General features: G+C 43.0%; 1 protein-coding gene across 1 annotated transcript in view; it reads left to right on the top strand.

Moving 5' to 3' along the window:
* The window catches only part of LOC143138727 (cilia- and flagella-associated protein 337), a 22,680-nt gene extending 7,254 nt beyond the window's left edge, over window positions 1-15,426 (top strand). The window contains exons 10-20 of the mRNA XM_076299144.1: window positions 877-1,068; window positions 1,612-1,866; window positions 2,632-2,796; window positions 3,206-3,355; window positions 4,041-4,219; window positions 4,948-5,093; window positions 6,455-6,603; window positions 8,446-8,669; window positions 10,760-10,892; window positions 13,173-13,319; window positions 15,244-15,426. Coding sequence (XP_076155259.1) covers window positions 877-1,068; window positions 1,612-1,866; window positions 2,632-2,796; window positions 3,206-3,355; window positions 4,041-4,219; window positions 4,948-5,093; window positions 6,455-6,603; window positions 8,446-8,669; window positions 10,760-10,892; window positions 13,173-13,319; window positions 15,244-15,426 — 1,923 coding nt within the window. The remainder of the gene's footprint in view (window positions 1-876; window positions 1,069-1,611; window positions 1,867-2,631; window positions 2,797-3,205; window positions 3,356-4,040; window positions 4,220-4,947; window positions 5,094-6,454; window positions 6,604-8,445; window positions 8,670-10,759; window positions 10,893-13,172; window positions 13,320-15,243) is intronic.
* The last annotated feature ends 663 nt before the right edge of the window (window positions 15,427-16,089 follow it).

Below are 16,089 nucleotides of genomic sequence, written 5' to 3'. Positions count from 1 at the left end.
TCCATATCTCCACAGGGGGACTGTCCCACAATCCCTCTACACAGAGGAGAGAGAGAGAGAGTGTGTGTGGGGAGATACATGTGGAGAGAGAAAGTGTGTGTGTGGGGAGATATACACAGAAGGGAGGGAGAGAGTGTGTGTGTGTGTGGGGAAATATATATATATATATATATATATATATATATATATATATATAGAGAGAGAGAGAGTGTGTGTGGGGAGATATACACAAAAGGGAAAGAGAGTGTGTGTGGGGACATTGTTTGATGCTAAATATACACCCATGATTCAAATGGGTGGTGATTGTTTTTTTACTTTGTTACTTTGTTTAGTTTTTTTCTACTCAGAGCTTTGTGGGTTTTTACTTCCAATTAAAAGTCCCAGTTTGTTTGGTTGTAAAAAAAAAAAAGACCCTTTATAGCGTTTAACGAGAGCACCCTGTAAGTGGTCGCCCAAATGCAGCACACAAATTGAAAACAGCAGAGCACAATGGATAACATGCCAACAAAGTGGAAAAACTGAGCCAATAAGAGTTACAAATGTGTAGGAAGCACATAAAGGAAGAACAAAAGAAGATCTAAAAGTGGGTATTAGGGAGGAAAAAGCCTTGCAACTGCAATACGTTGTCTCAATAAATGGTGATATGCATTTATAAAACAAATAAGAATGAATTTATGAATAATAATTAAATGGAAAAAGACAAAAAAGAATTTGAGGCAAACTCAGCATGGGCGATGAAATGAATAACGGGGAAATCTGAAAAGGAGAGATATATTTTATACCTTCATAATGACTCTTTCTCTCTCTCTCTCTCTCTCTCTTTCTCTCTTTCTCTCTTTCTCTCTCTCTCTATCTCTCTCTGTCTGCTCTCATCAGGGGGTGACCAGCTTTGACTTCTGTCCCGCCCTGAGTCTGCTGGTGACGTGTGGGCTCGACCCGGCTGTGCGTTTGTGGAACCGCTACGTCACGACCCGGCCGGTGGCCACCCTCCACGGCCACAACACCACGGTGCTGGACGTGGCTATCCACCAGGGGCTGAACAACATCTTCAGCTACTCTAGAGATGCGGTATATATATATGCAACAGCACTGAGAAACCTGCTTATCGAACTAAGTGTTATTTATATTACACTAAGATCAAACATCTAGTTGGTGTTGTTTTTAATATAAAGAGACTCACCTAGTGCTTTATCGTAAGATCATTTTGACTTAATTTAATAGCAGCATGTCTTATTTTAAGGCGTCTTATCAAGACAAATTTGCTTGCAATGCACTGACAGCCAAATTTGCCAAATTTTGTGTGTGTTACCTGTTTACCTTTACATTTTGTTTATATATCCATCCACCCATTCATCTATATACCCATGCATCCAACCACAGGGATAATAGCTTTGATGACAATAATTAGCCAAACACCAGTGACTAAGATAAAATGATATGCCGTATCTGTCTGGTTAACACTTTATGATACCTACACACTATAAAGCATTTATTAAGCATTTGTAAGCTATTAGTTAATGCTTTGTTCATCATTTGTAAAGCATTGTGGCTGCATTCTAATTCTCCTACATTCTAATTGTCATCGGTAAGTTATTTTGTCTCCTCCGCCAGGTGCTGAAGATCTGGGACATTCCGTCGCAGCGTTGTGTGCGGACGCTGCAGCTGAGGTTCCCCTGTGTGAAGCCCGGCCTGAGCCCTGAGTGCGGTCACTTCCCCTTCCTGCTGCACCACACCACCCAGGCCTCCCCCAGCATGCTGCTGGTGACCTGCAAGGACTACCTGGCATGCCTGCATCTACAGGGCAAAAGCACTGACGAGGCACGTGCCTCTTTTACCTGTGCTATCTACAACTCCCACCTGGGACAGGTGAGCTCTCATCAAGAAGCTTCAGGTCCAACTTCAATTCAATTCAAAGTTATGGGTAGTTTCACAATCAGGGTAAGCACTTTGATTCAAAAGGCTAAAAATGAAACCCTTTTCACCTTGAAACCTTTACAACTAAATCAGCTATTATGATTTTGTATCTGGAAATGTTTTTGGTAGGCTGTAACTAAGTTTGATGCATATCTGAAATATTTCGTCATCCACCATTTCCGTTATATTTTCTCTACTTTTTCTGACATCACAATTGAAATATATTACATAATGACCTAGTGTGGTCCAGTTTGCTGCCCACAGTAAAGTTTCATTAATATGATGTGTTAAAGTGTCTATTTGATGATGAAAAGGTCAGGTGGAGGTAGAAGTGCGTTTTTTTTTTCTAAAACCAGCTGATTTATGTTGTTCTGTCGGAGCATAGTGTTGGTTTCAGTGAATATGATCAAAAATATCTTGCCAACTGCAGCCTCAATCAAAATTACATATTTTATTACACAGACACGTACATGTATAATGTCAAGCACTTACCCAGAGTGTGAAACTACCCATATATTGATACAGTATAATTTACATCGACTCATTGTAGGGCATGTTTCTGTTAATGAGGTGAATTAAAAAGAAAAGAAACAACAGCATCTGAATGTGGAGGAATAAGGTGGATAGGAACAGCTATTTTATACCTATGATTGTGAGTGTGCATACTGTGGGATACTCTGTTCTGCATTGTCGTGTGCATTCTCCTGATTGGTCCAGGTGGTTACAGCCTGTGCCGACTCCTCATTGGCTGTGTGGGACGTTGGGACGGGCTGTAAGACTCTGGAGGTGCGGCACGCCCACGGAGAGGAGGAGATCACCTGTGTGGCCCTGCACCACACACACAGACACCTGCTCACCGGCGCCTCCAACGGCACCATCAAGGCAACGCACCTACCAAACACTAACCAGTTTAGAAACGATTACCCAGATATATGATAGAGACATGTGCTGTGTCGTCCACACATGATTTATTATGACAGAATCATTCCATTGTTAATGCTAGCATTTGACTTCTGTAGCTCCACACTTAGATAATGGCAGGAGGTGCTGTTGCACTGAAGGTTTTAATGTTGTATTCTTTGCTGATTTTCACATTTGACATAACCTGCAAAACCATAGAGAAAAAAAATTGTAAATTGAAGGCACCATGAATTTAAGAGTCAGAAAACGACATTAGTACACATCTGTTTTTGTGAGCTCAAAAAAAAGCTATATACCATATGAATACTGAGAGTTGTTCCAGATAGCAGAGAAAATGTTCTGGTTGTGAGTAGGTTTTCTTCTCCAGTAGATGTGGGATCTTCTGAATGGACACAACTTACACAAGATGGAGGCAGTTTCTGATACAGAGGTGACTGGCATCATCTGTTTCCCAGGCAACCGTCTCCTGGCAGTGGGCTGGAGCCAACAGATTGTCCAGTACACCATCACGGACCCGAATGTGAGACACACTGAATTCACATGTAAATATAGATTCAGAAACATGCAGTCTACAGTACATTTACACACACACACACACACACACACACACACACACACACTTACCCTGCTATACACATACACACACTATATGTATATCCCTGCACCCACCATCAGATTCCTGCCATGAAAAACTGGGTTTTAAGTCCGTCCAGAATAAATGCCCTCCCTACACACACAGTCATAACTCTGTAGCCATCCTGGGGTTTTGTGGTTCAGGCCACAGCAAGAGAAACACCCCTGTTGACAAGGGCAGCTTTCACGGCTGTCTGACTGCTGTCGGGCTCCAGGGCTAAGGCTGCGTTTCTATTCAGGGAATTCTACATCCACCGTGGACAGAACAGCTACGGTATAATACAGTATAAGAGTTAGAGTAGAGCATCATAAATGTAGTATACATGTATGTTATTATTATTATTGCAGCAGTATAACAGTGCTGTGGGTAATTTGGGAAATTAGAGACATTACGGTGAAAAATAATAAAAAAATAATTTGAATTAAAATTGAAAATCAAAATTGAATAAAAAAAATAGAATGTCCAGTTTGGCACAGAGAGGCGTTGGCTTGTTGCCAGCACACGGTGATACGCACTGTCCAGGTTGCTGGTTGCGGATTGGCTCATCAGTGCCTTCTAACTCCTTCTGCAGGACGTGTATGTGAGAGCGGACGTGTCGTGGAAGTCGGGGCGTCAGCACAGGGACGATGTCCTGGCCGTGGCTCACTGTCCTGCGCGGAGGCTACTGGCCACCGGCAGCTTCGATGGGGAGGTGATCATCTGGACCCTGGACACAGAGAGGCCTCTGGCCAGACTACACTCTGACCAGTGAGTTCACTGGTTGGATATTGAAATCTAAACATAGTAGTATAGTATAGTATAGTATAGTATAGTATAGTACAGTACAGTATAGTATAGTATAGCTTAGTATAGTATAGTATAGTATAGTATAGTATAGTATAGTATAGTACAGTATAGTATAGTATAGCTTAGTATAGTATAGTATAGTATAGTACAGTATAGTATAGTATAGCTTAGTATAGTATAGTATAGTATAGCTTAGTATAGTATAGTACAGTATAGTACAGTATAGTACAGTATAGTATAGCATAGTATAGTATAGTATAGTATAGTACAGTATAGTATAGTATAGCTTAGTATAGTATAGTATAGTATAGTACAGTATAGTATAGTATAGTATAGTATAGTATAGTATAGTATAGTATAAAAACTAATTCAATAACATTCTAAAGATTCTAAGCACCAGGCAATTATCACTGTATCTCACAACAAAACTCCGCATTTTTGTACAATAACTACAATAACTTTAAGTTTTCTCTAAGATATTTTGGATAAAAGTGTCCGCTAAAAACCTAGCCATTATTTCCTTATAATACTACTGATATGTGTGTACAGGAGGATGAGGGTTTGTGTGCACACATGCACTTATGTAATAATGATATTTTCCTCTAATGTGTGTAGCGTTTATTTCAGACTTGTCTCTGCAAAACTCTTTTTGAATGAATGAATGAATGAATGAATGAATGAATGAATGGAACCTCCAGTGGTCAGGCCCCAGTGGACAGACTGCTGTTCCTGCAGGGGAGAGCCCAGAGCGGACAGTGGGGAAGACGGCCCCTGCTGCTCAGCTCCCAGGCTGGATACATGTGTTGGTGGAGCGTCACTGGACCACCACACTGCCACGGTGAGAGAGAGAGAAGAGAGAGAGAGAAGAGAGAAAGAGAGAGAGAGAGAGAAAGAGTGACAGAGAGAGAGAAGAGAGAGATTCAGTCTAACACATGGACCCATGGGTACATGTGCTGGTGGAGCACCACTGGACCACCACACTGCCACGGTGAGAGAGAGACAGAGGAGAGAGAGAGATAGAGAGAGAGAAAAACAGAGATAGACACAGAGAGAGAGCAGAGAGAGATTGAAGCAGAGAGAAGAGAGAGTCTAACAATAGCAATTATAAACACCTTATGATAATAATTCAAAATCCGAACTCCCATGGTGCAATTCTTGTTCACGTTTGATCTGCTGAATCCCCCTCACTTTGCTGACTTTTTTTATCACAGCTGTAAACTCCAACTCTAATCCCAACCATACTCTTATGGGCAGTCAACCCAGCATACACATCCACATGCCCAGTAGGCTTCCACAAACCATGCTTTCTTCGCAAAGGGCGTAACACCATTTAACACCACAATTCAAGCATGGAGTAAAACCTCATATTTTAGTTTTAGTTGGACCGGAGTCAAACCTATAGCATCTATAGGATGCTGCAGATCGTCAGTGCCTCTATGTCTTCTTATGTGAAATATATCACGTCCTTATGCTCAGCCCAAAACCGTTATGATATTCGGGATTCAGGGTCACTTTATTGACCAAATGTATAGAGCACACAAGAATTTGACTTGGTGATGTATCACAGCATGAACTGGGGTAAAAAAGTTATAGATAATATTTTCATTTATAAAAGTAATACATAGGACTAATACACAATAAATAAGACAATTCATGATAGGACTAATACACAATAAATCAGACAAGCATGGGACAATATTAACCCTGTCCCTGAGCACGCTCACACAGAGGCTGAGTGTATGGCCTGTTGAAAAGAAATGCTGAAGCGGGTGTGGATGGAAGGTTGGGTAAAGGCTCAGGAAAAGGAATCTCTTTATAGCAATTCAGTATATATATATATATATATATATATATATATATATATAAGTAACATGTATGTATGTATATGAATATATGTATGTATGTATACATTCTTCCACTGTATGTGTACATTCTTCCACTATTGCTATTATTAAATAATGAATAAAAAAAACATTTAACAGGGTCAGGGTTCGGTTATAAAAGAGGTCCTGTCTCAATGTGAATGTACACTTAACACTTCCATCTATGGGTCCCAGCAGGTTGGTGAGTGTGTGTTGGGTCTCAATGTGACAGTAAGGTTCCGTCTGTCTGTTCCAGGGCGGTTCTATGCGCCCCAGGAGGCTGGTGAGTGTGTGTTGGGTCTCAATGTGACAGTAAGGTTCCGTCTGTCTGTTCCAGGGCGGTTCTATGCGCCCCAGAATGCTGGTGAGTGTGTGTTGGCTCTCAGTTCCGACCAGGACGACCGGCTCCTGCTCACTGGGGACACGGCTGGGTTCCTGCAGGTGTGGGACATCTCCCAGTTCTGCCTGGACAACACCGACACCGTGGTGAGGGACTTACAGCTCCAGACCCGTGAACCCTTACGAAAAGGAACTAAAAGATAGTGTTAAATACTTGGGAGTGCACATCTGTAAAAACTCTCAAGATCTCAATTTTCTCCCTAGACTGAAAATGACTAAACCATTTTTAATAACCAAAAAACCAACATAAGCTGAAAGAGTCAGTTTTATCCAACAATAGATCAGAAGGTGGCCTGGAAGTTGTTGACACTATAAGTATTACTATATTATAAGTCAGTGTTTCTCAGAATGTGGTCCGGGGACCACTGGTAGTCTGCAAGCTATCCCAAGTGGTCCGCGAGCAGACGTGATAAAATATAATATAGATGAGTTGTTTACAATATTGCACCAACTTGTATGTAAATCCAAACAGTTCTGCAACACTGCCTACAGTATGTAAGCTAAGCCAGTTTAAATCATATGAATCCTCTGACTTTTTTTTTTAGCTAGGTGGTCTGTGAGGTTTTATTTTTCAGAGTTTGTCTGGAATGGGAGATTCCAACTAGGAAATATCTGACTTCCGAATTGTCTGGAATGCACCATTAGTATAGTAATTGAGTAACACTTTATAATAACTACACATAATTCATCATTTATTAAGCATTTGTTACTTATTAGTTAATGGTTTGTTCATCATTAGTAATTTCTTGTTCATACATAATTTATCATCAGTAAAGCATTTGTTCACACAACCATAAATTAATCAGATGGTTTGTTCATAGTAAATAAGCCTATCCAAAAAACAGGTTTGTAAGTACATGATTTATACTTAATAAGTAATGAAACAACCACTTATAATGAAATCATGTTCTTATTATAAACCAGTTGGAAACTATTACAAAATGCTTTGTTCATCAGTTGTAAAGCATTGTTCCTATGTTAATTATCATAAATAAAGTATTTGTACACAGTTATAAATGGTTTAGCTAATAAATGTATTAAGTATTAACAATAATGTATAAACATATTTAAGATATAGGCTTATTTACTATGAACAAACTATTTATAACTGTGTGAACAAATGCTTTACTGATGATAAATTAGAAATTACTAATGAAGAATGATTCTTGAATTTCCCCTTGAGGATCAATAAAGTATCTATCTATCTATCTGATGAACAAACCATTAACTAATAAGTAACAAAGGCCTGGATGAATTGGATGAAGGATGAATTGTGTGTAGTTATTATAAAGTGTTAACAGTAATTGTACAGTAGTGCAGAATACTTCTATGATGTAATATCTAATATCCTTGCCCTCTATCCTGTCCCTGATCCTATTTTCCTGTGTTGTGTGTGTGTGTGTGATCTCCTGACCGATGCACACAACACACACACACACACACACACACACACACACACACACACACACACACACACACACACACACACACACACACACAGCACACACACACAACACAGGAACATAGGTGTGTGTGTGTGTGTGTGTGTGTGTGTGTGTGTGTGTTGTGTGCATCGGTCAGGAGATCAATCTGTTTTATTTGAATACCACACAAATGTGTGTGAGAGTATATTTGTGTATGTGTACAGTAGGTGGGTATTTCTGTATTTGTGCATACATGCATATGTGTGCACCTGGAGCCATTTTAAACTCAGAACTCCACCTAAATGTTTGTATGCCTGTGTGTGTGTGTGTGTGTGTGTGTGTGTGTGTGCACGCACGCGAGCGCGCGTGCGCGCGCGCGTGCGTGCGTGCGTGCGTGCGTGCGTGCGTGCGTGCGTGCGTGCGTGCGTGCGTGCGTGCGCGCGCGTGTGTGTGTGTGTGTGTGTGTGTGTGTGTGTGTGTGACATTAACTGTTTCCTCCCTTTAGCCCACAGAGGAGAGACCCCCACTCCTGCACCGCTGGAGGGCTCATGAGGGTCCACTGGTGTGTGTGGAGTGTGTGGAGTCACGGCCGCCTGGAGTCCTGCACCTGCTAAGCGTCTCGGCCGACGGCACGGCGCGTCTCTGGACCGTACAGGGAGATGCCGTGGGGACCTTTGGACAGGAGAGGAGGTGGACACTCGGCAATGTGTCCACTTATCAATGCTCCAGGTATGCTGACCTGCCTGTAGCACTCTTGGGTGGGCATGCACACACACACACACACACACACACACACACACACATACACACATGCACGCGTTCCTGCATACATACACACACACACACACATGCACACACACACACACACACACACACACACACACACACACACACAAGCACGTGCACACACACACCACAAGTGGGTCTTGGATCAAAGAGTTAAATCTCTGTTCTGTTTTTGGTCTACCTGACCACTGAACCAGCTGATTTGACTCATTTGTCTCCCTTGGCCTGTGACTGACACTAATTAGCTAATCCAGATGGGATGGTTGGCTCAAAATACTTGGGAGGACTTTCAATTTTAAGTAACTGGACTACCTAGCAATTAATTATGTCTAAGAAAATGCACTGTAAATCTGGTATGCAGTGTCTTTTGTAGTTGTAGACAGTGGTCAAAGTCATGTTTGGATTCAGTTGTCTGGAAGTATACAGTAAAGCTTACTGACAGCATGCACTTTTTTATACATACTGCATATGGTCATAGCATTCTTGAGTTTGCTTATGGATTTGTTTGGATGAAGTTGTCAGTTTTTAAATGTCTGAATGTAAGTGGACCAGATTTTATGACACTCCTTTTTCCCCCCCAAAGCCGTTAATTCTCTCCAGAGCCCTCTTTCCAGACGCTCCTCACGTCTATCCAACAGTCGCCGAGACAGAACATTTAATTCAGCTCAAGGAACTTGGGAAAAAAGGAACCAAAAACTGCTAGAATTCCCACGACATTCCGAAACTCTCTCTCTCTCTCTCTCTTTCTCTCTCTCTGCTGGACTCGGAGCAAAATAACAAGGTTAAGGCCTCTGGTTGAGGAGATTTACCACTGGCCGACGAACGGCGTAGACAGTCCAGACGTGCCCGAGAGCTTTTTGAGGAGGAGGAGGAGGATATTCAATCGCCTCCTTTTCAGCTGGCAGCAGGCTCTGCAAATGCTGCTTGAAAAATTGGCCCGCTATGGCAGCCAATAGCACACACACTGCTCTTAAGCTCGCCCAGATGGGGAGCGAGGCTGTGTGTGTGTGTGTGTGTGTGTGTGTGTGTGTGTGTGTGTGTGTGTGTGTGTGTGTGTGTAGGTGGAGCCGTAGGTGGGGAAAGGATGGATGTTTTCAGAGCTATGTTTAATCTACACATTGTAGGCAGTGTTTCTGGATCACTCCAAGTGTTCCATCATGATGGCTGGGTAAAAAACGTGGGAAGGGGACTCCCAGATGCAGGAGTCTTTCTTTTGTGTTCTGAAAGTGAGATTCTGGAGGCCTCAATTCTTCCACAGAGATCAGGCCATGACACAAATAATAGTAATAATAATAATGCATTTTATTTATGGGCGCCTTTCTCAACACTCAAGGTCACCATACAAAATCAACAATAAAACACTCAGTCCATCAAACAAGCAATCAGAAAAACAGGCAATAAAATAACATTTTTTTTTTCAAATAAATAAACAAAACACAACCAGGAGACCATTTTGCCTGTTTTTCAGTAACTGTTGGAGCAGCATAGGTTTACTTTGGCCCGTTTGGAGCTCTGGTTGTGTTTATGGAGGAGCAGTGTTGCGACAGATGCGCCAAAAGGGATTCTAATGGAATGGGTGAAACTAAACAACTGGAACCATAATATTGTCAGTGGATTAAGGTTATTTCACTGTAAAAGGCCCGCTTGGTCTCAGCCAAACGACATTATAAGCCTAAAAAGTGCAGGACACAAGATTTTGTGTCTCTGCACAGATTTTGCTCTGTTGACAAAAGGAGTTCACTTAGTCAGGGGAGCTTGTGTCTGAACATGACATTAGTTGATCATTCATTCATTCATTCTTTCGTGTGTGTGTGTGTGTGTGTTTGTCTATTGACAAAAGGAGTTCACTTAGTCAGGGGAGCTTGTGTACATGAGAACATGACATTAGTTGATCATTCATTTATTCAGTTGTGCGTGTGTGTGTGCGCGTGTCTATGTCTGTGTGTGTGCGTGCATGTGTGTGTCTATGTCTGTGTGTGTACGTGCGTGTGCGTGTCTACGTTGTGTGTGTGTGCACGTGTGTTTGTTTACAGAGAGGACTGGAGTAAACAAGCCAGTGATCCCAGTGTGGATGAGGAGGAGGAAGAGGAGGAGGAAGGGGCGGGAAAGGAGTTGGGAGACAGCCAATCAGTGGAGAGGACAGATGGGCCAGAGGACAGTGGCCAGGTCCAAAGGGCTGATATGACTGGCCAGGCACAGAGGATGGACCAGGAGGAGAGATCTCATAATAAAACAGGTGAGCTGGAGTATTGAACACTAGAGCTTAGATCGGGCCCAAAAAATCAAGCCCGACCCTACCCGAGCCCGTGCACATTGTGCCCGAGCCCGACCCGGCCCGACACATTAACTGTAATTATGAGCCCGAGCCCGATTTAAACCCGACATTTTTTAAATACGTGGGCCATTATAACTGACGTTCTCAACTAAAATTCCGAGCTGTTTGAGCTACAGAAATCCGTTTAGAGGACATTGAGAGGACAAAAGAGGACATTGAAGGCTGGCTATCATTATTTCTGCCATGGCAAGTATTTTTGCTGTCATAGGTGAACATCGTGCGCACTTAATGCACGCAACAAAGCATACCTGACAAATTTCATTTTTTTTCTTTACATCTTCAAGCTTCACGTTGCACTTAAACTACACAATACAGCACAGCAGGCCCGGTGTGATGCGTGCAAGTGGAGAAGCTGCGCATGACACGTGTTGCGCAGATGACATTACAAATGACATTTTGTAACTCTGAGCCAACTTGTATAACTTTGTATACACTTGTTACTTAGGCCTACTTTGATAAATATAAAATATTTCTGAGTCTGACTATGGCATAGCTTTAGCTCCCCACCCAAGTAGGCTAATGATTAGAAGAAAAAAAAAGCAAGCTTGATCAAGGACCCGGCCCGGCCCGGCACGAGGATAGTGGCTGGAAATATCGGCCCGACCCGGCCCGCTTCTTGGCTCTCTGCATGGCTGTCTTCCTCCCTCCCTCCTGGAGTGATGTGGCGTGTGTGTGCAGTGCAGTGCAGTATCCAGGGTATGTCCAGTCCACGCTTATTAACAGTGACCTCACAAGGCCCCAGCCTGCTCACGAGAGGGTTTCCTTCAGGGCCCAGAGGTGCTGGAGGAATGCTGAATTAAAAACACTAGGGACTGGGCTGACCTTTTGACCCCTTAAAAGCCAACTCTTTCACCTCAGTAACCAAGGCAACAAGGGATGAGTCACAGAACTCTGCCGATTCAACAATGCTATCACCAACTCCCGGTCGCTCCCCCAGTTATTGACTTGAAGTGAAGTGAACTGAAGTGTGGGGAGTTGATTACAGTGTGTAAACTGGAGGCTACATTAAGACACCTGATAGCTGTACTGAGATGGAGGGCCACCTGTGAACAGATGATAGCAGACCTCACTGAACGCTGTGTAATAGCTGCCCAGAGTGTAGCTAACTGTGACCATAATTATTTTTATATGGTACAGTAGGCTACAGATAACTATAATCTTCCAGGGCAGAGATGATCTCACTAAACATGACGGAGGCGTGGATGATGCCTTCTTCATAGCAGCATGTCGTGTACAGTAGGTGCATGACTGTGCTGTGCTGTGATGTGCTGTGTTGTGCTGTGCTGTGCTGTGATGTGTTGTGCTGTGCTGTGCTGTGCTGTGCTGTGCTGTGCTGTGCTGGGCTGTGCTGAGCTGTGCTGGGCTTGCGTCTGCAAAAAGGAGCTCCTCAGACATATTTCCATTTCATCTTCTGTATGTTCATGCCGGTCATTCTTTGAGCCCATTCATGGAGCTGATTCAAGGAATTTATACGACAGAATATCTACTGCCAAAACATATTTTCAACAATACTAAAAACTCACCATCATTTCTCATGTCTGCAGTGGAAGGAAAAGTCCCAGATTCAGGGAAACCTCCCACGGGCCTAGACATCTTGGCTCAAAGTCACTCTGAATTTAAGGATCCTTGCATAAGCCCTTCACAAAACCCACTCAAGGTATGACTATTTGGGCCAATGTTATATTGCAAAAAAGAATGAGAAGAAAGAAAATCACTGATAATGGTTTAAAGGGAAAACTCTCTCTCTGCCATTATTTCTATCTATCTCCCTTTCTATTTATCTCTCTCTCCATATTTCTCTCTCTGTCACTCTCTTTCTCTCTGCCTCTCACTCTCCATCTCTCTCTCCATATTTTCATCTCTCTATCTATCTCTCTCTCTCTCCATATTTTCATCTCTCTCTCCCTCTGTTTCTCTCTCTCTCTCTTTCTCTCTGCCTCTTACTCTCCATCTCTCTCTCATTATTTCTATCTCTCTCTCTATCTATCTACCTATCTCTCTCTCTCCCTTTCTCTCTCTCTCTCTTTCTCTGTCTCTCACTCTTTCCATCTCTCTCACTCTCTCCCTCCTTCCATCCCTCCATTTCCCCCCATGTGTCTGTCCATCTGCAGGTCTCCCCGGTCTCTCATGTGGTTCAGCAGCTCCAGAGGAAGATGGCCTCCTGGCAAACTCGGCGTCAGACCTTTGGACGCATCGACCCCAAGAAGCTCTCCCTGATTGACAGCATCTGCGTTCCCTTCCAGGCTCTGATCATGCCAGTGAGCTCTGCCTTTTCTATCTTCTGAGGAAGTTATTAGTCAGACATTTGCCTGCCTGCCTGCCCAAACTGACTCTCAGTAAAAACAAATCTAGGTGTCATAAGTACTTTTGTGGAAAAATGCATCCCACAACCATGATGGCATCATTAATTCCGTGTAAGATCAATCACTTTAGAAGGGTGCCAAATGTGGAGAGAAGAGTCTCTTGAATCCCGAGCTCTCAGTCAGACATTTATATGAAGCAGTTTTGAGATTGCATTAGAAATGGATCATCAAGGCCTCGTGGCGAGCAGCACAAGCTGGTATGGAACTCGATCACATGCAGGTGCTGAGAGACAGAACGCTTATCCAGTTTCTGCATCTCACCTCATATGACTCTCCCCCATGAGAGCCAGGGAGCATCATGGGAGTTTTTTTTAAAGGCTAATAAATCCAGTAGTCTCGGCCATGGAAAATAGTTTCCTTATATAATGACATGACACTATGACGTTTTTTTAAGAGGCTGTCGTCTTTAAGTTGACCACTCTTCACAACAGCATGGTTTTGATGGCTGACGACGTCCTTACCAAATTTAGAACCTAAACTCATTCTCAAGTCATTCAGTCCCATGAACTCAAGGCCCCCTTTTCAAAATGGGTGTAATGACATAATGTGAACTATTCAAGGGAAATTATTTAAGAAACAAAAAAAAAAAGACGGGGTGTCCATACTCGTAAATATAAATGCCTCTGGTGACCGTCGCCATAGTTTCCATCTGCTCTGATTCTGTTCCATCGGAACCTGCCCGTCCTCGTCCCGGCTGCCTGACCGTCTGTCAGTCCGTCCATCTGTCCGTCCGCCCGGCTGTGTTTGTTGTGCGTGTTTGTTGCCATGCTCGGCGCTGCGCACTGGACACCGTGGTTTCTGCTTGGCCAGCGCGGTGCGTTTCGTCGGGGCCGAGACACTTTGCTTGACTGCTCGCCTGGAACAAAACGCAAGCCCCTTTAGGCCAAAAGCTGGAGAGGGAGAGAGAGAGAGAGGGAGAGAGAGAGAGAAAGAGAGAGAGAAAGAGAAAGAGAAAGAGAGAGAGACATAGAGAGGAAGAGAGAGAGAAAGACAGATAGAGAGAGAGTGAGAGAGAGAGAGCAAAAGAAATAAAGAGAAACAGAGAGAGAGGAAGAGAGAGAGAGAGAAATAAAGGGGGGGGGGGTGGTACGAGAGAAAAACGAGGGAATGAAAAAAGAAGAGTAAATAGGTGATGACAGAATACAGCAGGGAGGACACAGAAGTGTTAAAGGGGTAGGTCCTCGCTGGAATACAGCAGGGAGGACACAGAAGTGTTAAAGGGGTAGGTCCTCGCTGGAATACAGCAGGGAGGACACAGAAGTGTTAAAGGGGTAGGTCCTCGTTGGAATACAGCAGGGAGGACACAGAAGTGTTAAAGGGGTAGGTCCTCGTTGGAATACACGCAACCGCCAGAGTGGTTTCAGACCGAGAGACAAGTCTGAGTGTAGATCAGGAGATGTAGTGCTTTGTTATGGCAACTGCATTGTGCAAACTGGATCAGTGCATATCTTCTTGCCACAAAGTGTTGAAATATTTTTAGCCATGGGATTAATTGTGAAAGACAGGGAAATTGTGATTGGATGGGACAGATGTTATGCAACGGCTGAGTTTTAACATATTTTTTACTGAATTTTTTTCCCCATATTTTTTCCAACTGAAATTACTTATCAGCATTATACTACTTGCCAAACTTACAATACAAGTAATCACTGTCATCTGTGTGTGTGTGTGTGTGTGTGTGTGTGTGTATGTGTGTGTGTCTGTGTGTGTGTCTGTGTGTGTGTGTGTTTGTGTCTGTGTGTGTGTGTGTAAGCTGTGTGTGTGTGTGTGTGTGTGTGTGTGTGTGTGTGTGTGTGTGTGTGTGTGTGTGTGTGTGCAGGAGATGTCCCCAGTGAGCGAAGCTCCACGGCGACCGGAGATGCTGTACGAGGTGCTGCGGTTCTCCCAGTTCTCCAGGTTCTCCAGGAGCACGACCCTAAGCTCCCCTCTCCTGTCCAGCTGCAGCCCAGAGACCACGCCTGCCCAGGAGCGGACCTCCGACACGGAGGCCACCGACAGCTAGACCCTCTGCACCCACGTGTTGGGTTGATAGATAGATAGATAGATAGATAGATAGATAATAGATAGATAGATGACAGATAGATAGATAGATAGATAATAGATAGATAGATGACAGATAGATAGATAGATAGATAGATACTTTATTGATCCCCAAGGGGAAATCCAAGACCAAACATAGATAAACAGATAGATATGAAGGGTTTGGTTCAAAACGCTATATCCTCCATTTTAATGAATTTTCATAATTCATTTTTTTACATATTGTTTTCCAAGTAATTTCAATAGAACTGTAATTGGTTATTGTTATTTGATTTATCTTTACACAATCAAAACAACACAACTGCAGTTTTATTGATATTACCTGAAATAAACGTAAGGGATAATGTATAGAACGCCGGTCATTATTGGGAAAATAAGTCCCGACAGGGTCTTGTTCCGCCCTGAAGGGACTTATTTTCCCATAATAACCGGCGTTCTATACATTATTCCGCTAATTACACAGCTACTTGCCAAAAACGAAACAATAAACTCCCCACGATGTGACTCTTTAGTCTACATAGCCTAGGCTATAGCCTATTTGTTACCGTTCATAGTGGCTTTTGGTGAGAAACAAATAGTTTGACAACAGCACACGCTGAACTTGAATCAAACATTCTTTAGAACA

The sequence above is a fragment of the Alosa pseudoharengus genome, unplaced genomic scaffold, assembly GCF_046254945.1.
Source record: "Alosa pseudoharengus isolate Yale_2024_CS ecotype anadromous, Long Island Sound unplaced genomic scaffold, YU_APseudo_1.1 YU_APseudo_1.1_scf_21, whole genome shotgun sequence".
Taxonomy (NCBI): domain Eukaryota; kingdom Metazoa; phylum Chordata; class Actinopteri; order Clupeiformes; family Clupeidae; genus Alosa; species Alosa pseudoharengus.
This window is presented reverse-complemented; position numbering and strand designations above follow the sequence as displayed.